The sequence below is a fragment of the Lactuca sativa genome, chromosome 6, assembly GCF_002870075.4.
Source record: "Lactuca sativa cultivar Salinas chromosome 6, Lsat_Salinas_v11, whole genome shotgun sequence".
Lineage (NCBI taxonomy): Eukaryota > Viridiplantae > Streptophyta > Magnoliopsida > Asterales > Asteraceae > Lactuca > Lactuca sativa.
Window position 1 is genome coordinate 187,328,085 of NC_056628.2, and position 27,580 is coordinate 187,355,664.

At 34.1% G+C, this 27,580-nt stretch overlaps 2 protein-coding genes, 1 long non-coding RNA gene and 1 pseudogene across 5 annotated transcripts; 1 reads left to right on the top strand and 3 right to left on the bottom strand.

Moving 5' to 3' along the window:
- The first annotated feature begins 461 nt into the window (after positions 1-461).
- On the top strand, positions 462-6,228 carry LOC111898841 (rho GTPase-activating protein REN1). Of its 3 annotated transcripts, none has more exons than XM_023894718.3 (22): positions 462-653; positions 884-1,188; positions 1,332-1,415; positions 1,949-1,985; positions 2,290-2,366; positions 2,448-2,518; positions 2,650-2,728; positions 2,800-2,944; positions 3,062-3,181; positions 3,272-3,349; positions 3,454-3,509; positions 3,628-3,697; positions 3,812-3,896; positions 3,996-4,239; positions 4,319-4,569; positions 4,642-4,702; positions 4,775-4,858; positions 4,947-5,060; positions 5,143-5,249; positions 5,334-5,385; positions 5,461-5,605; positions 5,713-5,855. In XM_023894718.3, the coding sequence occupies exons 2-22, from the start codon at positions 943-945 to the stop codon at positions 5,718-5,720; spliced, it is 2,214 nt and encodes a 737-aa protein (XP_023750486.1). In that variant the 5' UTR covers positions 462-653; positions 884-942; the 3' UTR covers positions 5,721-5,855. The 3 variants fall into 3 exon arrangements, with proteins under 3 accessions (XP_023750486.1, XP_023750485.1, XP_052620769.1); XM_023894717.3 differs by having other exon boundaries at positions 466-653; positions 5,461-5,610; positions 5,713-6,228; XM_052764809.1 differs by lacking the exon at positions 462-653 and having other exon boundaries at positions 709-1,188; positions 5,461-5,610; positions 5,713-6,228.
- A 2,286-nt stretch (positions 6,229-8,514) lies between these two features.
- LOC111898863 (uncharacterized) lies at positions 8,515-10,043 on the bottom strand (annotated as a pseudogene).
- A 6,792-nt stretch (positions 10,044-16,835) lies between these two features.
- On the bottom strand, positions 16,836-18,370 carry LOC111898842 (mitochondrial uncoupling protein 5). Its single transcript, XM_023894720.3, has one exon. The coding sequence runs from the start codon at positions 17,950-17,952 to the stop codon at positions 16,987-16,989; it is 966 nt and encodes a 321-aa protein (XP_023750488.1). The 5' UTR covers positions 17,953-18,370; the 3' UTR covers positions 16,836-16,986.
- A 1,651-nt stretch (positions 18,371-20,021) lies between these two features.
- On the bottom strand, positions 20,022-21,247 carry LOC122194649 (uncharacterized). The gene is made up of 2 exons (XR_006184011.2): positions 20,521-21,247; positions 20,022-20,406 (listed from the first exon to the last, which is right to left on the bottom strand). It is a non-coding gene; the product is annotated as an uncharacterized LOC122194649 (long non-coding RNA).
- Between the last annotated feature and the right edge of the window lie 6,333 nt (positions 21,248-27,580).

The following is a 27,580-nucleotide window of genomic DNA, read 5'->3' on the forward strand; positions in this document are numbered from 1 at the left end:
AATTGTAGCAACGATTTTTGTCAATGAATCGTTGATAAAGTAAGATTTTTTTAGTCTTGTCTTTTTATTATAAATTGGCTAAATGTGGTAATTTTCATAAAACCGATAATTAACCTACTAATTTTCAAAATCATGTTTGTACATACCCGGTTGAATCTATAAAACCACATGGTTTTCTATGTATGCTTGTCACTGTAATCATGTCACAGGAACATGTTGGAAGTATGATTTTAATATACAAAATTGAAAGATAAGTTTAAAAAAAATTAATTAAAATTAAAATAGTATGTTATAAAGTAAAGTAAATTTTTTTATATAATTAGTTGATTTTTACAATATTAACTATTTGCAATTCTAACTTAAAACAAAATAAGAACAAATTACATTTTTAAATGCAATAAAACCACACAAATACACAAATAACGAATACTTTTGCGACCATTATGGAAAAAGAACAATGAACCCAAAAAAATAGGCAACACACGAATAGAAGGTAACGTTTTTGCTTGATCTTCGGGTTTCCATTAGAAAAAAACATAAACCAAAAAATAAAATACCCAAAAAATTCCACATCTTTTTTCCCTCCTCCTCGATTTTCTTCAGTTGTCTCGCCCTGTTTCTTATGTATCAGAATTTCGATTTCGTCAACAAATGTAAGTGATTTACTTTGTTTTTGGTGTTGTTCGCATCAATGTGGTCGTGAATTATTGTTATGAAAAGCTAAATGCATGTGTTTGTTTTATTTTGGTTAATTATTGGCTATGATTGTTGTAGTATTTTTCAAAGTTTAGGATGAACGTGTATTGAGTTATTGTTCTGATTTCATGTTAGCATTTATATGTTCTTGTGATGAATGTGGATTGGATTATTGTTTTGATTGCAGGTTACTGATTTTGTTTAAACGACGCAAAGTTAATTCCATCGTATGTAATTCCGGATTGAATGATGCCTAATTCCAAAAACAACAGTTCTGACCCCAAAAACAGCGCGGATTCGAAAAGCAACGACTCTGCTTCGAAGAACCACGCCGCTGATTCAAAAAACAACCATGCTGATCAGAAAAATCACACTTCTGCTTCCAAAAACCACGCTGATCTGACGAAAAGCAGTTCTACTTGCAGGAAAGATAATATCGAGTGGAAAAACAGGATCGATTCCATAAATAACGCTGATGCCCCTCCTCTTCAGGTGAATTCCAAGTGTTCTTCATCATCATACATCCAATTATCGATTGTGATTCAGTTACCCGGCCGCTGTTTTGTTAAAAAGTGGCAGTGGGCATTGTATTTTACATTGATGTTTGTGGGGATATGGTGAACTTTTTGTTGTAGGGAGATGGTGGTGGTGGTAACTTCCCCCCTCCGTCAGGGGCAACTCAATCATTGGAGAACCAAAGTCCTCGTAGTGGCAACAAGGTTTTCCCCCCCTTTTCTTCTAAAGCTCTTGTAATTTGATTATTTACTTCCATCGTTCTTTTACTCAAATCTGATTCTATTCTTTAAACAAACATTGCCCAATTATTTTTCAAATTGTAAACGTGTATGTTACTTACTAGATGTTTCTAAGGAGTTTATGATAACTATGAAGTTAAATGTGCGTCTGGTTGATCTTAAAAATGAAGCAGGCAAGCAGCTTCCCACTCTTTCTTCTCTGGAAATTAGGAAATGTTGTGTACTCTATTATGCATTGATGCTCACAATGTAGTATGCCACAGGCTAATGTTTGTTATTTATGCATTTTGCTTTGCTCTACCTGTCTCCCTGCTGAAGATAGTGCGTGAATAGTTGACTTTATCATGATTTCTTGAACTGAAAATGAACTTGTTGAGATTAATTTAACTGAAGAAAATACAATGCCGACTACCCAAATGAGGGCTTGTTGTTACAAAACCAGGGTATGTTATTTTGGTTTGAGTTTGAGTTTTGTTGTGACTATCTATGATTTGCAGGTTTACAAGAGCGGACCACTGTTTCTATCATCAAAAGGTGAATTCTCTTCGTCATTCGGTCTTTAAAAATGTTACACTGGTGTCTTTCTTTCTCCTATGGAGAATCATTGCATACTTATAAACTTGGGAAGCACTCAAGAGTGCTTATCACAAAGAATTTTTAAATCATTCAGTGTTTAATATTTTAAGAGACTATATGTTTTTTCCACATCCTTCAATCTGACACTTCTTTATCACAAAAAACTCTTTAATCATAGAGCATTTAGCACCTATATGACTATATAGCAAGGTATGCATCATTTTTCTGCTATCTCTTAAGTCTCTAATATAGATTTATGTAGGAATTGGCTGGACCTCATGGAAGAAAAGGTGGTTTATTCTGACAGAAACCTCATTGGTGTTCTTCCGAAGCGATCCAGTAAGTGGCTTTGTATTATTTATCGTTGCATTTCCAAAATGTTGATGGGTTCATTGATTCATAGTTTTCTTTTTGATACAGAATGCTAGTTCTGAAAAGGGAGGTGAGTCAAATCTGACCCTTGGTGGCATAGACCTCAACAGTTCAGGCAGGTTGGCTTTTGCTTTCTATGTCCTATCCTATCCTACATTATCTGTCTTTGATACTTATCATACTCATATTTGGTATTTGATATTTGATATTTCGCTCCTTAATAGTGATCCTTTTTTTTTGTATATTTCAGTGTGGTTGTGAAAGCAGATAAGAAACTCTTAACAGTGCTATTCCCAGATGGCCGTGATGGGAGATCATTTACTCTTAAGGTACTTCTCTCTATTTACCATCTTACCCCTTGTTTCACACTACTCCTGCTTACTGGTTTCTGCTATTATAGGCTGAAACTTTAGAGGATTTACATGAGTGGAAGACTGCATTGGAGGAAGCTTTAGCAAATGCACCTACTGCTGGAACAGGGATTGGACAAAATGGGATAACAAAAAATGACAAGGGTGAGAATGCTGATGGCTCTCATGAACAATGTAAGTCTAAAATTCAAGATACCTTCTTTCCTTTCTTGTGTGTGTATGCTTTTTTTTCTTTTTCTTTTTTTCAATAACACAGGTCAACTTCTTTTTCTTGTTTTTGTTTTCCAACAGCAAAAGATCGTTCGCCTGCAAAATCTGTTGTCCTTGGTAGGCCAGTTTTGCTTGCATTGGAAGATATAGATGGGACTCCATCTTTCTTGGAGAAAGCCCTTAGATATGTAGAAGAGCATGGTAAGATTCTCAAAAAGTCTTTATTTTTAACAAGCTTATAATATTTATGCACTTTAATTTTTATTTTTAATGACTGATCAAATGTTCCAGGAATTGAAGTAGAAGGAATCTTGCGACAGGCTGCAGATGTAGAACTTGTTGAACGCCGCATTCAAGAATATGAACAGGGTGACCAATTAGTTCTACCACTTTTTTTGGTTTATGATCATATTATACTTTTGCTAATTTTAGTTTTTATAAAAGGGAGAATATATATATATGATTTTGTACAGGAAAAACAGAGTTCACTGCAGAGGAGGATGGACATGTTATAGGAGACTGTATCAAGGTATACACTCCACCATTAAAAGTGTCATGTTGACTATATTTGTTAATTCATTTTCTTTATTTAGTTTCTCTTCTTTTCTTGACTTTGATTCTTGTTCCTTTACAATATACTGTTTCAGTATGTTCTTCGGGAGTTACCATCATCTCCAGTTCCAGCATCTTGCTGCAAAGCTTTGCTACAAGCATATAGTAAGTTTGATTTATAGCATTTTTACAACACTGAATACACTTATGATATCACTATCTGAAAGATAACTTATTAATATGTAAAATTCTATAATAATGAGACAAACTTTTGTTTAGGAACTGATCGTTCCACAAGAGTCTCTAGCATGCGTGCAGCTATATGCGACACTTTTCCAGAACCAAATCGCCGTCTGTTGCAAAGGTAACTATGGGGCTGTAAGGGTAAATTGGTCATTTATTCTAGTCATATGTACACCACTCTTCTTCTACGGAGGTTCTTTATTATGTTTTTTTTTTACAGAATCTTGATAACAATGGAAGCTGTTGCTGAAAACAAAGAAGTGAACCGAATGAGTGTGCCAGCTGTCGCTGCTTGTATGTCACCACTTCTTCTTAGACCCCTTTTAGCTGGTGAAGTGGAGCTTGAAAATGAGTTCAATATGGGTGGTGATGGATCTGCTCAACTTATGCAAGCAGCTGCAGCAGCTAATCATGCTCAAGCCATCATTATCACCCTTCTAGAAGAATATGACAATATATTCGGGGTACAAAATCCATCATTTTTATTTAAAAAAAAAAAGAAAGAAAGAAAGAAAGAAAATAGACCCTAATGTGTATTTGCAGGAAGGAGACATGCTATCTGATCTATACTCTGACTCAGATGAGAGTGGAAGTGAAAGTGAAGAACTTAGTGATGAAGATGATGATGGTGATGGTGATGGTGATTATTCATCTGAAGGTTCTCGTACAGATGAAGATTCTGAACATGCATCAAGTAGTTGTAGCGAGTCTGGAGAGGCTGACACCTGTCAACGTGACAGAAAGGGAAAGAAGAAAACAGCCATTGATAACATAGATGTGATAGTTGAAGAAAGGTAAAGCCAGGATCCCTTCATCTTTCAAAATTCAAACACTTCATTTATGAATCTTTAATTGTTTGTTGTTAGGGATGAAATCTTCAGGCTTGAGGCACTTAAAACTGATTTGATAAAGAAAGTTGAAGCGGAGGTAATAAATTCATGTAGGTCTTTTTCCAAATCATTATTTGAACATTAAAACATAGATCCACTTTGACTACAGACAAAACACAATTCAATTCTGAAAGAGGAATTGTTGAGCAAAAAGGATGCTTTAGGGGATCGTCATCAAGCTCTTGAACAGGAGGTATGTAGATGATAGATAGTCTGTGAAAAAGACACTAATGCCCTTCTGACATTGAATTGAAAAAAAAATGTGGTTTTGAAATTTGAAGGTGGCAACATTAAAGGAACAGTTGCAGAGGGAAAGAGAGTTGAGGAAAGTGCTTGAGGCAGGAGTCACAATGTCAAAGAAGATCTTACCCTTACCAGGCTCCATTGATGAAAAGGCATGTTATTAACTTATTATTTTTTTTCTTTAATCTTTTTTTTTAGAGAGTAAAGTATTAACTTGTAGATTTACTAATAAAGACCAAGGCAGATCTTGTGGATATAACCCAAGCAGAAGCAGAAGTCATCAGTTTACAACAAAAACTTGATGATCTTGAAATGCAGTTACATCGTGGACAAGGAAAAACGTAAACTTCCTTTTTTTCTCTCTCTTCACTTGACGCCTTTTTTCATTAACGATTTTTAGAATTGTTTTGTGTTTTTGGGTGCAGAAAAGATAAAGAAAAGGGTCGTGACATTTCCAGTAGTTCACGTAAGATTAAGGTATAAATTATAATACTAGAATTATGGTTGATACCATGAGAAATTACATTTTGTAAATTGTAACAAATTAAACAGGATAAACAGTCGAGCAAAGAACGCCATGAGAAACCTCCTTTCCACTCTTTTTCAAGTAAATTTAATCCAAACGAATCAACACGCAAACGGGAACCCAATATGACCAAGTCAAACTCAATCACTGTCAAAAGATCTGAATCAAGGGGTGAGGTACACATATACATTTCTTTTTTATTTAAAAAAAAAATAAAAAAGAAGAAATGAAAGAAAGTAGATTGACTTGTGTATTTATTTATTGGTTATGGTTGGCAGGCAGCTAATAATACAAACTCAGCACTGTCAAAAATAACAAACAGGCTCAGCTTTTTGAAAGAAAAACGCAGCCAAATAACAAATGAGCTGGAGACTACTACAGATAAAGATAAAGAATCTGACGACGAGTCATCACTAGATAATAACCAATAATAATTAGGGAAGAATTTATTTTAGAACCAGATGAAAGATTAAAGAAAGAAAGCCCAACAACACAGATAAAAAAAAAAAAAAAAAAAGTTTTACACCATATGCTTATAAGCTTATGCTTGGGTTGTACTTTGCTATTACTTGTTTACGCCATAGCTCGTGTAAGGAACCCATGATTCAACCTAAAGCTATGGCTGCTGCCTTGAAGAAACTACCAACATCTACAGATGGTTGGTCAAAGTTTATAATTTGTTTCGGTAGTTATGGTGTCAGGACTATTCTTGTAATTATTAGTTATTTTTTTCATTTTCTTTTTTGTAATTGCAATTGCAACACATAATTTTTACCATTTTTATTTTCCTTCTAGTTCTATTATTTTCATGTTTAATTTTTGAATCTTGCAAGGGTGAATCGGTCATTTTACCTTCAAAGATATTTTATATTTTCGAATCAAAAAGTGTTTTGTTTTTTTCTTTCATATTGTATCTTTATTTTTTTTATGACATGGTTCTAGTAAAACAAAATTGTAAGTTGATGGATAAAGTAAAATATTGGAACTGATCATACTTATTAAACATACATTTATCATGCTTTGAGGTATTTAAATCAGCCAAATTGTAAAAAAAAGGACAATTTTTTATGTTTTTCCTCGAACTACCTCTCTCATTTGTTAACACACACAAACACAGACTTATACATAACCAAGCATTTGATGTAAATTTGGGAGTTTTTATAGCCATAACCCTTATCAAGTTAACTTTTAACAACATAGCATCCACATAAATCACAACCCTATATGCTTGTCTAGTTACTAGTGTGGACAAATGCATATGCGTCTATACAAACCGAATATATATAATATGACAAAAACCAAAGATCAAGTTAGGTTTAGGGGACCACATCCAAAAACATCCTTCTCAAATGTTGTCTAGATTCTATTTATATAATAACTTTTTTTTGTTTATAGAAGATTAAATATATAATTGTATAATAACGTTGCATTTTTCATTGTTGTATCTTTACCAATTTTAAACATTATATTTTCTTATAAGAAACCACTTAGTTGCATAGATTAGGAGAAAATATTAATTATCATCTTTTAGGTACCGTGTGGCAGAGGAAGTGGGTGGAACAGAACTGAATTGGACTGGACTGAACAGGATTGAACTGGACAAGACAAATAATTTGTATAGCGTTTGGTAAGACTACACAAAACTGAACAAGTTGTCTGAAACTGTTTGGTAACAATAGAACTGGACAGAACAAGATGCAAAAATGACCATACTACCCTTATGCAAAAAATATTAATAATAACTCTATTTAACATACATAACTTCAAAATAAACATTTTTCGTAAAAAAATTATTTAAAATTCTCATTAAAACAAGATCTAATACCAAATAAATCAAATTTGCTTCAAAATTAACAAACTTCTAAACCAAAATGGTTTCCAAAATCCTTATTTTTAAATTTTAAAAAAAAAAAAAAAAAAAAAAAAAAACTTCAATTGTCATCTTCCAATATAGTCTTTGCAAAAGTGGTTTCGTAGCTATGTCCAAGCTATTCTACATCGGTAACAAATTCAGGTTTTTTGTAAACTTCAAACAAACTCACATGATTTCTGAAGAAGACAACTCTATGGTCTTCAACTCTTCATGTATAGTTTTTAACTCTGCGAGGTCATTTGTTGAAGACGTAATAGCCCTAGTCATTTTCTGGATTTCCTCGGATACGGTAGCTAACCCCATTTGAATTACATGTGTTACTTCTTCAGATGCCGTTTTTCTTTTTCTATTTTGCGCCGAGTCTTTGGGATTGGATTGGAGGAAGTTGCATTGTTTTGAGGATTATTATTAGATGATGTAAAATTTTCTCCTTATTCGTTATCAACATTTTGATTTTCTGTCACATCAGCCGTCGATTCAGCCATAGCGCGTGTAGCTCGATCTTTACCAAAAACATTTGCTAGTTGCTCGTATGCAAGGAATGGATTGTTTGCGACATACTTTTTGTTTGGATGTTTCTAGTAAAACAAACAAAGTTACATGTAAAACCATATATATATATATATATATATATATATATATATATATATATATATATATATATATATATATATATATATATATATATATATATATATATATATATATATAATCACTAACCTTTAGATATTCCTCTAATATCTCAGCAGAATCAACTACAACACATTTACGAGCGTCATCCCAACCAAACCCACGTGTATTTTGCATATCATATGCAGCAGAAAATTTATCTTGTAAACGTTTGATTTTGTTTTGCACGTGCTTTGCTGTTATATTAATACCGACTTTTTCCCGCAACTTTAGAACGACTTGATCATAGGTACCAGGCCTAAAGCTTCCATTATCACCTCTGCCACCGATGACAACAATGTCTTGAAGGATGGTAATCAATGCATCCTCTTCTTCTTGAGTCCATTGACGTCTGTCTACCATGATTTGTTATATGCTTTTGTCATATTATACATAACACAGGTAAATATATAAAAATGGAAAATATAAACACAAATCATCCACTATGCAAGTTAAAATTAATAAAAACATACACAAAAATCAAAGTTGTTCACATCAATAACAATTATAAATTTTCTAAAATTAAATAAACAATCTACTAAGATCTAGTTGACATCCAAGACTCAAACATTTCTTGTGCTAAATCATCTCTCCATTGAGTCCATTCATTACTTGATTCAACAACATCCACAATTTGAAAATGATTTGGTTGTTCTTCCTCGATAGGCATATCTTCAAAAGTGCTAGACGTGTTTTCCTCCGGATCAAGATCCATGTGTGTCCTAATAAAATTATGCAACAAAGCACGTGTCATGACTATTCTCCCTTGAATTCTTATCGGATAAAATGAAGGACTTCTTAATATAGCCCAACGTCTCTTTAGTAGATCAAAACACCTCTCAATAACATTCCTTGCTTGAGAGTGTTTCATGTTAAAGTATTCCTCCTTATTTGTACGTGCACGTGTACTACATTCCCATTCCCGTAAATGATACCTAATACCTCTATATGGTGCCAAAAAATCTTCACCATTGAAATATCCTCCATCAGCCAAAGAGTAGTTACCTATAATAAATAAAAAAAATCTATATGAATATGTAATTATGTTTACTTCAAATATTTAGTAATTATTGTTTTAGCTTACCAATTGGAATCTTCAAACCATTATGTCTAGTAATTGCATCCCGCAAAACCCTTGAATCGGTAGTCGAACCTTCCCAACCAGCTAAGACGTAGACAAAATTCATGTCATGATTATAGACACCTAACACATTCATTGTTATATTACCCTTTCTTGTTCGGTACCTTGGTGTATCTGAGTCATGGACATTAACTTCAATATACGTTCCATCAATTGCTCCTAGGCAACCCTATAAATAAAATACTAACTTGTTCTTAGTTCAAACCTTTTATTATTTTGTAATATATCATAATAATATTATAATGATTAACTGGAACCATTTCCATCGGTTGTCTATACAATCATTTGCAACAGGCGTTGGGTTAACAAACAATATCTCTTGCAAATGCATCAAAGCACCTAAAACTCGATGAACATAACGACTTACTGTTTCCCCTAACCGATAGAATCTAACTTGAATACATCTGTTTTTTGTGGTGTGCTAATATGTTTAAGAATATAGCAACTTGCTCCTCGATGGTCACTAAACCGTCGTTTAATAATCCACCACGAGTTTCTAGTAATTCACATAAACGTGCAAATGCATTTCTGTCCATACACAACTCATTTATACAATTTTCATCACTTTCATGTGTGATACGGTGTATTTCTGTTGACCTTTTCGAAATTGTGTCTAATCTACTTTCTAATGTACTTTCACTTAGATCTCTCCTTTGAGCTTCTTTTTCCTCATATTCAATTAACCAAAGACTAATTGTAGCTAGGCACATCAACAACTGAATATAACTCTCCAATAATTTCACAGATAGGAGCAAATGATTACGATCCATATCTACAAAGTTTATAAAAAAAAAAACAAGTAAAAAAACAGCATATGCTTGACTATAATGAGAAGCATACACTTAAGGGGGTTGGTACAATCAATTAACAGGTATTAAAAACTTAGTGACAACTACAAACACACAACTACAATCACTCATGGGCATTTTCGTCCATAATTGAGTATCTAAAACATGCATCTGACATAAACAATATAAACTCGATATGAACAAACTTCTAGAACAAAATGTTTCTAAATTCAATAACTATTAATAAAAAAAAGAATTTCAAAATTATTGTGTAAATATGTACGCCAGGAAGCAACAAAACTATATTAGGCTTACAGGCTATCAAGATGTATTAGGCTGAGCATTGATTGTGATAAATCTACACGGGTATATCGGTCATTTATCATAAATGAGTTGAGGATGAAAAAAATGATGCCTACAACTGTGTTCATGCAGAGGTATAATGATCAATGTAAACTCAAGGGATATAATTGTCAATTTAAGGTAATTTTTATTTTAAATCATTGAAAAACGATGATGGAAATGATATTATGGCACTATATTTTTTTATTCATGAATCATTTTGTAGTTTGGAGATTAAAAACTATTTGTATGGGTTCAAGCAATATCATGGATATACATGGGTGTATTGGTCATTTATCAAAAATGAGTCAAGTATTACAACCAAATGACGCCTGAAATTGTGTTCATTCAAGGGGTATGTGACAACCCGAAATTTCTATTCTGTACAACCTTACACTTCAATAAAAGTCGAAATTGTTTCTGCTAACTTTCAAGTTTTTAGGAATACGTTCGAGGGTTTATAGATTTGTACTTCAAGAGATATCAGGAGAGAGGATGCATTAGGGTTTATTGTGCAACAATAACATTTCCAAAACTCCAAGAATTTGGAGTTTATGGCCTAAACAAATGTGTTTACGGCCGTAAACCCTAAGGGAGGGGGGTATATAAGTGACACTTAGTCATTTTTACCACTTTTTCCACCTTTCAAGAACAAAGCTCAATTCTCTCTCAAGTATCTTCGACTTTTCCTTCTAGATCTTCAACTTGTAAGTGTTTCTAGCCTTAATAAGGTTATATACTACTTAATCTAGTGATCTAACACACTTCCATCCGTGAAATCATTCCAAAAGGTTAGATCTTCAAGTTTCACCAAGAACACACACTAGTGTTCTTGGCCTTTTGGTACCTTTTCAAGCCTCTATCTTGTAAGTACTTCTATCCTAGAGTATCTTAAGGCTTGTTACACTTCCATATATCAAGAAATGACCAAGAAAACACAAGATCAAGGTGTTTACGGTCTAAGGTGTTCTTGGACTGTAAACCCTATAAAGGGTGCCAAAATGTCCCTAGTCACTTCACAAGCCTTGGAAACTAGTCTAGACCCCTTCCCTATTGTGCTTAGGACTCAAAAAAATCAAAATACCATTAACCATAGGGGTTTACGGTCGTAAACCCAAAAGGAAATGGTCCAGGGACCGTAAACTCCCTTTAGGAGTGAAATGGTGCCCTAATCACTTCCATAGTCTTATACTTGAAGTGGGAATGCTTCTAATGGCTTGTAGAGCTTCAAAACAACAAATGGTCAAAGAAACATGAGTTTATGGCCGTAAATTCATGTGTTTACGACCGTAAACTCAAGGAGTTATGGTCACAAAACCGTAAACTCCAAACCCTTGAACCCCAAACTCAATAGCAAGGTCCTACCACCCTTAGATGCAATCCTTATGACTTATAGCACTTAAAACAGGTGTTTTACATGTCTTAGGATGTCTTAAACTTGGTTAATTATTTGTTTTATGACTAACTGGATTCACATATGTTATTATATGTTAACTAGGATCATTGTGTGTGTACAAGTCTCCACTTGACACTTAGGATCCTACATCATCCGTTCATCCAAACCACCAACTACAGGTGAGTTCATACCCTTTAATCAATCCTTTAAATGAGTTTAAATGCTTTAATTGGGGGGGGGGGGGTACAAGTAGAAAACAGCATGTTATAGAATCAATCACATGTGATTTATAACTGTGTTTTCCACCAACTGATTTCACATACTTCAAAATGTGATAAAAACAATGGTTTTGACTGTTATACTTTGTTATCAAATGATTTGCTTTTGAAATGTTTTAAGAAATGACACCAAGTCATTGTTATTTATTGGTCAAAACTCTTAAATGTTTACAAAACCTCTTTCATCTCATTGTTAAAAACCATATCTATACACTTATCTTTCATAAATATATGTATTGATATGAGAGCTTTCATTCTTCATTCAGTTCCAACACTCTTGAGTAACAAGGGTGTATAAACCTACTTGAGCACTCAAATTACATTCCAGTAAACTATTATAGGTATAGTTTAGGGGATACAAAACATTATTCTTATTTCAAGGAATTACACCAGAGTCAGTTCATTCATGAGTCAATACTAAATGCTATATGAAGAGATACCCGTACATGGATACTTTTACATGGATACCTTTACATGGATACTATTACATAGATACTATATGATGAGATACTATTACATATTATATGTATAGATACTATTATATATATACTTTACGGGACTAACCATTCCTACACCCAGCTGTTAGCAACAGAGGAAAATGCACATCTACGGATGTCTACGGTTAATATTATTCGGTAATTACTATGTCGTGTTTATCCTAGTACCCAAGGATAATACTTAAGTTATTAGGCCATTACCTTTATTTTGTGACACATTCACATAAACGATGAGGTAGACTGTGTGTTTATCCTAGTACCAAAGGATAATACTTATATAACTTCCCTTTTACTTTTATTTTGTGACACATTCACATAAACGATGAGGTAGACTATATATTTATAATAATAGTCACACATGGGAAAAACATTCATTTACACAGAAATGCAAACATCAAAACATCATGGTCTTGGTAGAACTTAGAAGACTACCTTTTATATTAGTAGGAAATATGGGATTTTCTAGGGTTTTCACACTTATATCAAATGTTTCATCAACAATTGCATGACTTTCATGACAACTTTCCAAATCAATGACACTAAAATACTTATGAATTCACCGGCTTTATGTTGATCTACTCTCTTTCAAAATAACTTGTATTCTCAGGTCACCAGTAGACAAGTACGATGACTAGGTTTTTGAGAAGACGGAGCATAGATAGGACTTGTCTTTTATTTTGATTACATATTTTGGTGTCTCATTATAATGAAAGAACACTCATGTATTAAAACTTTACCTTTAATGCAATGGATGATGTTGTTGCTTGTTTACTACTTTACACTGTTATGATACTATACATGACGTCCTCCACCCCTAAATGTTTCCGCCGTTCTTGGTTTTGGGGTGTGACAGGGTATAATGGTCAATGGTCACTATAACATTAAAATAAAGTCTTTCCTATGGATGTTTATGTGACCTCCTAAGTCTTGAGCATTTGTGAACACTCTTTTGCAATAGGTACACTCATAAGAACGGCCCAAACCATCTTTGGCTCTATCAGGTGACAACGAGCAACCACTAGTTTTCTGATCGCTCGAAGTTTCTGAATTCCGATGCTTCTCAGAATCCATAACTTTTAAAAGGGATGTCGATTAACACTTTACTGGATTTAAGGGTATATCAAGATCAAAAAATCCCTTGATTATAAGATTTAGGGTCGATGAAGTTAATTAGGACGAAAATGATTCTACGTACGGGAGGTTATATATTGACTAAAAGGAACGTTCCATTACAGGAAAATTGGGTTTAGAAAGAATAGAGGCAAATTTGGATTTAGAAAGATCATACGCATGTATGTATAACGACAACTATAAAATCTTGAAATCAGTTGATACAAGTATGTAAAACTAGATAAAAAAAATATACAAAGCAAATGATAAATAATAACATATCGATGCAGGTGAATAAAAAAAGAAATAAACTTGAAATCAATCAGGTAAGTAGAGAAAGACACAGGTAAGTAGAGAAAGAAACATCACACCTTTGAAATCAAAGTCCTTGCAGATGAGATATCGTGAAGTTGATTGCACTCGGAATTACTTGGTTGATTATGCGGAGAAGATAATCGTCTACCAGATGTATAGCGAGAAAGACGAGACGAGGCTACGAGAAAGATGGAGATGAGGGTGCAGAAGCGTTCTAATAAGGGTATTTCCGTCCAAGGAATGGAAAATAAAACGTGTTCCACATATTTGGGTGGGACTATTTTTTATATGAATAGTCACATTGGACTTAGTAAAAAAAAAATGTGTTCCAGTTCTATTTGCGCCAAACACCTTGTGAAAAATAATAGTTATGTTATGTTCCACTTAGTTCCCCACACCAAACAGTCCTAACATTCGGAAAATTTGTTCAATTTTGCACTATGTTGGTCGAATTTTATTGAAAATTACTATCTTTTATCTATCACAATAATATAATTACGTTTTCTATCAACCGAAAGTTACTAATAGCATCCAAATCATAAAATTACATATATATATATATATATATATATATATATATATATATATATATATATATATATATATATATATATATATATATATAGACTTTTCAATGGCTTTAGCATAAATAAAATGAGTTTTCAATAGTTTTTATGACCAAAAAAAATAATTTTTATCCTAAAAACTATTTTGAATAAGTAAGATAATACTCTTATATTTGAATAAGATAACACATAAATAATATAACAACATTATTTTGCATAGAAAAAGAAAATATAATAAGATTAAAGTAAAAATATAATTAGATAATATTCACATTTTGATTCCGACTAACTATTTCTTATCGTACAAAGAATATACTACATCCGTTCCAAATTAATTGTCCACATTTGACTTTTGAAGTCTTTTTTCTTTAACTTTGACTTTAAATATTTTTGTTTTTAATAGATAATACTTAATGCAAAATATATAAATGGAATGTATTTTCATTGTTATAAGTCTCATCTAGTAATATATAACACAAACAAAAATATTTAATATCAAAGTTGAAAAAAAAAAGACTTCAAAAGTCAAAAGGACAATTAATTTGGGACGGAGGAGTAATAGAAATCTATATTTCAACGGTTGCATGTTTTTTAATTAACACTTAAGTCTGTTAAAAGAACCCACTAGATCACAAAGTTGTTTTCCGTACAAAATAATTGGCTAATTTTTAGTCACCAACTTTCAAATATATTCAAAAGCTTTATAAACTAAGGCACCGTTTGATAGTTGGTGACTGAGAAAGTGTTGACTGAGAAATGTCTGAGTAAGAAATTATGACTGAATAAGAAACCATGATGTGTGATTACACATCTGACTGAATATGTTGACCGATGCAAAATGACCATTTTACCCTAATGATCTCTACGTTTAAATGCAAAATAATAATAACCAGAGGAGATGGAATTGAAGCCCTAAATTCTCAGAGGAAAAGAAATCGTAAGCGTCAAACGCAGGCAGTCGAAAAGGAAGAAGGATGGAGTTCAAATGTTTTGGAGAATCATATGGAAACTGTTAGCGGTGAGAGTTTACGATTAGGAAAGACGGGTGTTGGAAATCTAAAGGACAAGAGGAGTTACTTAGTACAAATTATTGTGGAATGATGAAAGGAATCAATTGGTACAAATTAGTGTGGTAAAAATGTAAACTTTACTGATCATAAGTTAGTGTGGTTAAAATGTAAACTTTACTATTAATAGGCAGGAGGTTTTAATAATAATAATAATAATAATAATAATAAACAAAGTTATCATTATAATAAACGTTTGAGCAAATAAAACACAAAAAAACTTCTAACATAGTGGTAATGATATAGTGGTAATGAAATAAAACACAGAAAAACTTCTAACATAATGGTAATGATATAGTGGTAATGATGTTGCGATATGAGTATGAGATCATGTCGTTTGATTCCTATTACTTCATTTTCCTTTGCTAGGCATTGAATTTTTATGGGTATCATTTTAAAGTCCTTTTTCGCATTCAGCCATCACAATCAGATTTTGCTGACAAAGTCATACACCCAATTTTTATGACTCAAATAGATAATATATTTTTCAATTTGTATACATTTAGTCACAAAACTTTTTTTCGTTTATATTTATCCCTTCAACTTGTTAGACTGTACACATTCGCCCATATATTACAATTTTTTTTTAAATCGGGTCCAACCAGTTCTAAAACCAGTAAAAACCAGATCGGACCGGAAAAAAACCGGACCGTTTTGATGGATTCCTAGAACTGAGAACCAGCCCGGAAGTCCAAAAAATGGTCCGGTCCGATTCACCAGTCCAGTCCGATCCATCGATACAAATACTCACCCAAAAGATTTTTTGCAAAACCTTTTTTCTAATTTTTGTAACTTTTGTCAGAAACTTAAAAAATTTATAATAACTATGTAAACTCATGATTTTTTTGGTACATTCGGGTTTACTTGGAAATGAATAAATTCATTACTAAATTTCAAGTATTTTTTTTAAATATAGTAAATCTTTACATATCAGAAAAAATAATTCCAATGATATATACTATTTTAGACCATTAGGTATGGGTCTGTTGTGGTGGTGTTATAACAAGAAGCAACAAAAAGAGAAGATGGTGTTCATGGTATTATATCACCATGTTAAGAGGAGAGAGAGAGATAGAGAAAGATAATTTGGCAGCCAATAGAAAAGCTCGCTTCTTCTTGTCATGGAGACAACAAGAAGCACCACAACAAGATGCAACAAGAAGGGGGCGGTGTTCTTCCCCGTTGAGGATGCCACCTCAACACATTTAGCAACCACAATGCCCATACCGTCTGCGTCTGCTCTTACGTATTTGATAGTGATTTTGAAAGAACAAAAAAACAAATAAATACATATCATACAAATTTATTTTAATAAATAAGACTAATAGTATTTCTCATCTAAGAAAGTAATAAAACAGATTCCATACAATACTAAGCAATTTAATATATAATATATAATTATTTAACTAAATATAATGACATCACCAACATTTTTCATCATCATCAAGTATTTAAATTGATTTAACTTTGGGAAATTATATTTTTCCAAAAATTAAATTTATAAATATCTTTAAAAATCTTTGAGGACCTTTCGCACTTGTTCAAGTGTCACAAAAAGGACCACCGTGAAAGGCCCCTGCCTTGAAATTGTGGGTATGAACCCCTTGTAAAGGGCCATAGGCCCCTCCGCCTTTACCGTTTTCAGGGCACAATCAACCGCCCCCTTATACGGCGGCGCCACCCCTTCCTCCACCTTCATGTTCATCACCCGGGTTTTGATCACATCCACCGGATTCGAAGCCACCGACGCCACAAACCCCGCTGCAAAACTCGCCGTCACATGAGTGCCCAGTCCGTCAGCCATAACCCCTTGTTTGATTATCGTTTCCTTAATTTGATCATACGACGCCAGCTGCGAGGCCGTGACGATCATCGCACGGTTCACCGTCAGGGAGGATCCCCTCCACAGACTGGTAACTCCTTCCTGCTTCACCATCGTCGAGATTGCATCGACAACACCTTTGTAGTTCCTCCGCTGAGCCAACGGAAGCCTCCCATCGGCTTGCATTCTCACCATCGCAACATCAGCTGGGTTACCGACGGCGGCGCCGATCCCACCAGCCAACAAACCGGCAGTGATTTTCCGAGTCAGAGAAAACGTACCCGTATTCTGGTCAGTCCATTTTTCTCGGAAAATCTCGTAAAGCCCCATCCTGGTGGTCGAGTACAACGTCTGCCGGAGAACAGTAGCAGAAATGCCGGAAAACAACGCGGCAACACCTTCTGTTTGAAAAATCTTCACACCCACCGAAACCGGTCCAGATCTAACAACCGGCGGCGGCGGATGCGGCATTTCAACAGTGGTGACGCCGCCACCGTTATAAGCAAAAGCAGGGCGAAGATTAGGGTTACTAACAGGAGCAGGAGCCGATTCCCCCTGTAACTGCATGCGAACTTTAATCAGATCCAAAGGGTGAGTAGAACACCCTGCAACAATGGAAGCAATCCCGCCTTCAACAAAACCCTTAGCACCCATTTCAACAAATCTAAAAGTTAACTACTAACAATACAAATCTGAATCAAAGAATCGAGTTAGGATCTGGGTACGAGAAACTAACAACACCAATTGGGTTTCAAATCACTGGAAACAAGGAGATGGGAATGAAGCTGAAAAGCTATGGAGGAAGAATGAGGAACGATAGACCTGTGAGACATAAAAGTGCGATTGAGTTGGATGAAAATTGTGGGGTTGGGGAGTGAAATTTATAGGTGGGTTTAGGCGAGTGGGTGGAAGAAGGTGAATACGCGTTTGTGGGAGGAGATTGGCGAAAAAAAGCGAACCAACTGGAGCCCTAATTTTGTCTGAGACAGGTTGTTTCTGGGCGAAAGAGAATTCTCCTTCGTTGAATTTGACTTGGTTCGGACGCAATATTGGAATAAAATACAGAAATATGTTCCACTTTAGTAAAATACGTAATTTGGACACAAAGATAGAAAATCAATTTCTTATTCAAATAATAAGATTTACTAATTACACGTTTGCACACGAGGGTGTGCAAAATTTTACGATGAACCAACATAAATGGAGTGGTCAGATTACTCAGTTTCCCTTAAAAATAAGATTTAAATTTATTTAGGTTATTATAAAGAGATCATAACCAAACCGATAAATCTGAGTTTAACAATGCAAACTTGGAAGAAAACACATAGTCGACCATGATAAAGTCAAGTAAGAGTTAGCATGTTTGAAATTTGTCGTGGATCAACATGTTTGAAATTTCAATACAAGATTCATACATATTGTTATATAAAATTTGTTTCTAATAAATTATTATTTATTTAAAAGCTAGTTTCACCATCATGCAGAGATTTCCCAGATTCTGATCATCGATATAACTTCTAAGCAAGCTTATTGTCCAGATGTATAATGTATTCCTTGTGAATGAGCAACAAACCCTATAAAAGTTACAACTTACAAACAGTAGTTTATGTTTATTTATTTATGTTTTGTAATAGAAAATGGAATTCAAAATAAAGATTAAAAGTCAACCACCACCAAAAGTCAAATGTGTGTTATTTTTTGGTTATAGTCACATGCAATGTTTTAAAAACCGGTTTTTCAACTGAACCGGTCGGTTGACGTTTTCCGGTTCAACCGGATGGTCAAACCGTTTCTATATTTTTATATGTTTTTAATTATCCTACATACATTGTTTACAAAATTTGTCATCTTTTTAGTATTACAAACATAAATAGAATGCAACATATAAAAACAATCATTATAGAAGTCAAAATCAAACAAAGAAACCCAAAACAAACACAAAAATCCAAGAATGTCTGGTTCAACCCGGTCCATTCCGGTTCAATTCAGCCGGTTGAACCGGTTTTTTAGCAAAACCAGCCGGTTCAATCCGGTCAGAAAATCATTATCAAACCGGTCCAAATCGAACCGCCCTCACCTCCGGTTCCCGGTTCGACCGGTTCAACCGGCCGATTCGAACCGGTTTTTAAAACACTGGTCACATGGCAAGGAAAACATATAATAATGACGTGGCTTTTTATTGTTGTTAAGTTTAATTATTTATAATCTATGTTAATATTTTAAGACACTAGGTGTAAAACATGTGTAATATATGGGTTGATTAAAAAGTTGGATTTTTTAACATATACCTAAGGGCACATATAAGAAGTATTAATTAATCACAATTATTACCATAATTAAATGTGAAATGCATTAATTATGAAGATTATTAATAAAATTTTATATTTAATTATGATAATATTTTTTATAATTAATATGTTTAACATTTAATTATGGTAATAATTGTGTTTAATTAATACTTCTTATATATGCTTATTAGAAAATCCCTTAAAAAATTATATATCAAAGTGTAAACAATAAACGTTTATTAAAATAAAATTTTAAAATAATGAATGAAAAATATATTAAGTGCAATTTATTATCATATTTATTAAATTTAATACTTTACATATATAAATGACAAAATTGCAAAAATGGTCCCTGTGGTATTCATTTTTTTGGGGTTTTGGTCCAAACCACGAGTTTTTTAGTTTCGTGGTCCTTTTGACCATGTTTTCTTGTGATTTTAGTCCCTCCGAAAATTGAAAAGACTAAAATGCCCTTTCTGATATATTTTTTCTATTAAATTTAAAGCAAAAAATAAATAAATAACTAATTTGGGTCCACATCTCTCTCTCTCTCACACACACACACACACAAGAACATACTTCTTTTTTCTTTGATCGTAACAAGAAAAAAAAATACTTTTTGAAGAAAAACCCTAAATCACTCTAGACCGCCATTGCCAGACTGCTTCCGGAGCCCTTGAATCGAACCGCCGCTACAACTTTAGCCTCCACCGCCAGAGCACGTTCCGAATCCTACCCCCATGCATCGATTCATCGAATGTTCATCATCAGCAGATTCATTACCATCATCCTAGTTAAGACGATGATTCGTTATCCTCCCCTGAAAAAGAAGTTCGATCATAAGAGAATAAGGGGATGGTAAACCCTTTGCATTTTGATTCCTTATAGTTGTGATTCTTTGCGTTTGCAATTGAAGAAGGGCGTGGGTACTTACAGATCTGGGCAACTAAGAAGTGAGTGAAACAAAGGTGAAGATGAAAGGAAACAAGAGATGGGTCAATGAAGGTGATTCTGGATTTTGGATTTTGGAAAACAGGGGTGAAGATGGAAGCTCAAACTCGATTTCTTATTTACCAATCGGAGGTTGCATTTACGAGACCAAAACCAAAAAACCAAGACTTGGAAACCAAAATCCCAAGTGCTTCAATGGGTTGTACCTTTATTTCTTAACCTTCCTCTGAATAATCAAACCCAAAAGAACGATGACAATAGAGATGGCGGTCTTAACAGATATCATTCAAAGTTTCAATTTTCTTCAATGCGACTACCTCCTTCGGATCTTGAACTACCTTTTCATTCAAAGTTTCAATTTTCTTGATTCTGCATCAACATATATCAATTGAAGTTTTTTGGGTATCTCTCCATAAAATCGCATGGCTCTAAGCTCTTCTTGGTCCAACCTCAAACGCCATTGATGTGTAGGCTGCAATCTTTACACGGTGAGACCTTTTATGGTTCTGGGTGTGATCAAAAGCTGATTTTTTCATGTTGAGGTTGTTTAAAGCAAGAAGGAATCAATAAGCGAGATGGATCTTGAGAGAGGTACGGTTTTTAGATGTGGGTTGAGCCGTTGAGGTACAGATATGACTTACGGAGAGAGAGAGAGAGAGAGAGAGAGAGAGAGAGAGACTCTTTATTTATTAATTATTAAAATAGATAAAATAAATATTAAATTAAAAAAATGAAAGCAAATGAAAAATAAATACCCCAAAGGTATTATAGTCATTTTAATTTTCAGAGGGACTATTTTCACACACAAACTAGTCCAAAAGGACCACGTAGCCAAAAAAGTCATGGTTTGGACTAAAACCCCAAAAAAATGCATACCATAAGGACCATTTTTGCAGTTTTGTCTATATAAATATATGTCTTATGTGGCGTTAATTTTAAAAATTGAAAAAATCTAAAAATTAACATGTAAATATTATTTTATTTTAAAAATATTAGAAAATGATAAGTGTCAAAATTTATGAGAGATTGACATGTGTCAAAATTAATCTTCATTTATTATAGTAGATATTATCACATAAAAATTATCATCTCGCATGTCATGTCATCCATAATATTATAACACTAATTAAAGAAATTGACAGCATGTTATAACATCCATTAAATTTTTATGTCATCATCTTTCTCGAGTTTCTTTTTTGAATAATTTTAGAATAAATATAATTTTATAAAACAAATTATATAAATAAAACATTATAACATTTAAATTGAAAAGGAAAAACATTACAATACAAAAAGAAAAAATTAACAAAATTTTCAAAGAATAAATCTATGATTTTTTTATGCCTGAGATTTTTTATTGTTCAAAAATATCACCTCGAAATATATTTTTTCGCTTTTTTCTTTTATTGAAGTATGATGTTTAAATAAACTTTTAAGAATAAATGCTTTTTTAAACAAAAATCCTACTTTATAATAATGAAGAATCTGACGAATTAAAATGAATATAAGCCCAAGAGCAGGCCAATAGGCCATCCTTTCTTTTCTTTAAGTGTGTATTCCACCTCCATTACAATGCGTTGCAACCACAAGAGATAACTCGGCGTTATAAGGAATGGTGTTCATGTTGTTACTACTAGGGATGAGATTTAGAACCGGAAAATCGGACCGGAACCGGAACCGGACCCGTTAGAACCGGAATATATAGAACCGGGTCCGGTTCCGGGTTTAAAAATTGGCTTTATCCAGGTTCCGGGTAATCCGGGTTTGGGTCCATTGGGTCCGGGAAAACCGGGTCTAAAATCCGGAACCGGTTTTTGGAACCGGAACCACTTTTAGGGCCGGAACCACTTTTTGTGAAACGTTTACAAGATGCATATCTTATTCGTTTCAACTCCAATTGACATACGGTTTTTTCCAACATGTAGTTTAGAGTTTGTACATGATTCTAGACTATAAATTTTTCATTTTTATTTTTATATTCATTGACTTACAGTCCTCAAAAGTTGAGATACCAAAGCTGAAAGTTTTTAGTTTTTTAGTTTTTTTGTATTCGGTGAAAGTTTTAAAGCATGCATATCTAATTCGTTTGAAGTCGGATTGACATGTGGTTTTTTTCAACTTCTAGTTTACAGTTTGTACATGAGTTTAGACTATAATTTTGTCATTTTCGGTTTAACATTCAATGATTTACAGTCCTCCGAAGTCGGGATATCAAAATTGAAAATTTTCAACTTTTCAGCTATTTGTTTTTGTACTTTGTATTATGTGAAAATATTAACATAAGTATATCTCATTCGTTTAAATTCGGATTGACATGCGGGTTTTTCCAGAGTGTATTTTAGAGTTTGTACATGATTTTAGACTCCAATTTTGTTAATTGTGGTTTCGTATTCAATAAGTTACAGTCCCCCAAAGTGGGGATATCAATATGAAAATTTTCAAAGTTCAACCCACTAAGTTGTAAGTAATTACCAAAAAATTCCGGTTTTTTCGGGTTTTTCGGGTCTAAACCCACTTTATCCGGTTCCAACCTACCCACTTTGATGTTTCCGGGTTTTCCGGTTCTAGACCCACTTTACCCGGAACCATACCCGAAACCGAACCGGAACCGGTTCCTATATACCAGTCCGGTTTCCGGTTCTATAAAATCCCGTTAACCGGTTCTGGGTTTTCCGGGTCCGGGTCCATTGGGTCCGGGTTTGGACCCAGTTTCATCCCTAGTTACTACGACGTTAAACTATGTTCATATTAGCCTCAATGAGTATCCCTCTAGGGTCACGTAATAAATTTGTATACTTAAATAAAATATTTAACATAATATATATTTTTGTTAACTTCTGTAATGATTTTGGAGGTTATTGGTATACATCAATTTATGTAGAAATAACTTGAATTTCTTACTGGTATACATAATAAACACCATTTGTATTGTTGAAATTTGCAACTAGTTAAGTATAATACTTTTATTATTAATATCAATGCATGTATATCTAGATCTGGTTTATAATAAATTAATAACTTATAATAGTTAATTTATTGGGTTGCAATAAAAAATATATATTTTTATATGGTTTTTGCGGTATTTCATTAGGAAAAATTGACAATTTGTTGCCAAAAACTAGTGGCAAGTATAGAATAAAAATTCACGTGTTTTACTAACCATGTTCAACTGATGCAGTATAAGCATGGCTTTGAAAACCATTTAGGTGTTGTTTGTTTTTTTTGGAAAAAACCTCTTCAGACATTTTATTGCTGTGCGGCGCAGCACACGCACAACACTTTTCATCTCGCAGCTGTTTGTTTTTCAGAAGTCTTCGGATTAAAAAACCTTTGCGTGTGTTCTTGGCACAACACTTGTTTTGCCTCTTTCTAACTCTTCCAACCTCTTCTTTTTTTTTTTGCTAAAATATTGATTATATATTGTTGAAATCTTATTTCATTTTTTTTTCGTTTATTCTTGTTGAATTCTTTTTTTTATATTGAATAATAATAATTTGTTGATGAAATATCATTAGTTTATGTTAAAATATCTTTATTTTTTTGTTAAAATATCATTCTTTTTGATGAAATATCATAAATTTTTGCCGAAATGTCATACATTATTAAATTTTCGGTATTAAAAAACTATTTTTGGATTATAAAATTAGTTTATTTTAATTTTTTAATATCTGCAGTAGAATGCATATGTTAAAAAATAAACTCGCTTCTTATTACAGTCTGCAGCCGTTTGGTCCACCTTTTCTACTGCAGAGGGTTGCAGAGGTGGTCCTCAGACTTTATGGACCTTTGCTTCAAAAAAACAAACAACACCTTAGTTACCGAGTTTTTTTTTTAATTTTTATCTTAAGAAAACACTTGTTAGCAAACCGGTGGGAAATGACATGTAACATCCTGTTTCGAGAAGTTTCTTATTTTCGGATTGTGGACAATAAATGGATCAAGAAAAAGCTTTGGGCTTCAAGGGAATGGGGTTTAGACCTTATTGGATGATGATAATGTTGGATAAGTTATTAAAGCCTTCGATTTGTGTTTGGAAGAAAAAGGAGTAAAATATGAATAGTAATATTCCAGGTTTCTTGCATGGATTATGGTTTTATTTCGACATGTATTAAGTCAAAAGTAATTTGATAGGGTTGTGGGGCTCGTCAGTACCTTTCCGTGCATATAAAGAACGTCAAAAACAAAGTTGAAACGAAGAAGTTATGACTGTTTGAAGGTGGAGTGAAATTTGGTGAAAACCCGTTCTCAAAGGGTAACAAGTAATTTTCACGACGTGAGAATATATTCTCATGAAGTGGGAACTATGCAACCCAAAGCCCACAAAATTTTTAGGGGTTTCAAGGTATTTAAAGGTAAGGACTCATGTTTTAGGGTATTTTCTTAGCCTCCAGCATATCTAGAACCTCTTGGGAGAAACCCTAGCCTCAATTTTCAAGATTTGAGCCTTTCCTCTCCTCTCCTCTCTCATCTATTTTTGGAGTTTTTGGTGGTTTTGGAGAAATGTTTTCATGCAATATTGATCCTTGAAGCTTGACAATTAAAGATCCTAACTTTCATCTACCATCTAAACCTTTGTGAGTTATATATAGTTTCAAGCTTTATTGCATTTCATCTTTGGATCTAAGTGTATTTGGTGTTTTGGTCCATTTAATGAGTTTTGAGTGAGATTTGGGAATAAAGTGTAACATCCCAAGATTTGCGATTTATAGTCCCTGGGGGTGGAAGGGTGGAGCCATGAAAGGTCTAAGGGCTAAATTGCAATTTTGGGATCAGGAGGAGTACGTTGCGCGTACATAAGGGTACGCTAAGCGTACTAGGCGTGCCCTAGTATGTTGGACGTACTCATGACAGAAGGAAACCCTAATATTTAGGGTTTGGGGGCTATATGAGCAACATTATGAGCACAAAACTCTCCCTTACCCCAGCCTCTACTGCTTAGAGTCGTTTTCCCCAAACCCTAGCCATTTCCTTGAGTGTTTGAGCTTATTGATTGTTTCTTGAGTGTTTTAAGAAGAAGGTGTTGCATCAAGGAGTTGGAGAAGAAGATCAAGCTTGTAGATCTGAAGTTGGTTTGTGCTCTAGAAGCTCCAGAAGGTGAAAAGCTTCAAACTTTATGCATATATGTATAGATCTTGCTATTTTTTGCTTTAAAGAGCCATTTCTTGTCCCAGAAAGTCCCAAGATGGTGCATGATGTGATTGGGACGAAATGAGTTGTCCTTTCAGACTCTTGAAGGGGTTTTGAGTGATAAAAATGAGGTCCCAATGGCTTAAGATGTCCCATGCATGGATTAGGAAGGTCTTAATGGATTATGACCAAGTATTAAGAGCTTTTTGGACGTCCAAAGTGATAAACTTCATGACTTTATGGGTCCTAGGCACATTTGGTCACTGGATCTAAAGTTTGGGCTTAAGTGCTTAAGTCATTAAGCACTTATTCAGATTTTGGCAAACCACTATGTACACCTAACGTAAATCCAGTAGGCCCAACATACTGGGTCAACCACCCCGATGGTAGTCAACATCAGGACGAGTATGCCTCGCGTACCAGAGGAGTACTCCCCGTGTACGTCCTTTTTTGAGCCTTTGGCAATTGGGCTTCGGGTTTTGGGTTGTTTATGGACTAGTTGGATTTGGGCCTTTGCTGGACTTTATGAATATTATGTTTTGGGCCAAGTTTTGATATTGGATCTTGGAATTAGGCCCAATTAGGGAGTTAGGCCCAATTTGGTAAATTGGGCCAATAATGGGCTTGCATAAGGACTTTCAAGGTTATAGAATTAGCATTGGGCCTTGGCCCAATAAATAGAATGGACATGATGGATTATGTGGACCCCTTAGTCAAGATTGTTATGTTGTGTAAGGACTTGGTATTTATTATGTGATAGTTCAGGATTTCCGATGAGACAAATATCAGAGGTTTTTGATACTTCGGCACTCCTTGCGAGGTGAGTTATCCTCACTTAACTCAAGGGTCTAAGGCACCAAGGTCGGCCCTTTGATTTGTTACTTGGGATTGTTATTGTTGTGATAAGTTAGCTTGGTATCCTGGTAGATTGGATGGTTATATGCTAGTATGATCTGTTAGATTGGATTGTTATATGTGCACATGATTGATTGGTAGTTGAGGGTATTCCATCCTGAGGATGATAGGACCCTAGTATGTTGTCTTTATAGACTATTATATGATTATCTGATATAGGTGCACATGTTTGATTGGTTATGGGGGCATTCCAACCCGATGGTTGTGGGCCGAGAGTATTCCATCTTGAGGATGATTGGACTCGTAGTATGTGGGCATTCCAACCAGATGTTTGAGGGCCTGGGGTATTCCAACCCGATGGTTGATTGGACCCATAGTGTGTTGGCATTCCAACCCGATGGTTGAGGGGCATGGGGTATTCCATCCCAATGAATGATTGGACCCATAGTATCTGTTATATATGTATTGTGTGTGGGCATTCCAACCCGATGGTTGTGGGCCGAGAGTATTCCATCCTGATGATGATTGGACTCGTAGTATGTGGGCATTCTACCCCGATGGTTGAGGGCCTGGGGTATTCCATCTCGATGGATGATTGGACCCATAGTATGTTGTTTGTTGTTTTATGTGTATCGTCGTGTGTATGGGTATTTTGGGGGTAACTCACTAAGCCTTCGAGCTTACATTTATCAATCATTGTTTCAGGTGTAGCGGATGACCGCGAGAAGGCGAAGGCGTGACCGTACACTTCCTCGATTTATGATTATAATTTCTGGGAACTCTAATGCTTAAACTATTTTGTTTTGTAATAATAAATGGTATTTTGGATATTTAAAAAGTTCTAAATTGGCTTGATTTTTATGGATGTTACAAGTTGGTATCGGAGCCTTGCTTTGAGTGAATTGGAGGAACACTCGTGTGAATCCAGTCTCAAATCAAGAAAAGATTTTCAAAATGATTTTTTAATGGTTTTCAAAATAAGTAAAAGAGGATACGAAGTGTACGATCAGCCGGAGGCAGTAAGTAGACCCCAAAATACCATGCAGTTATTTGATTATGTG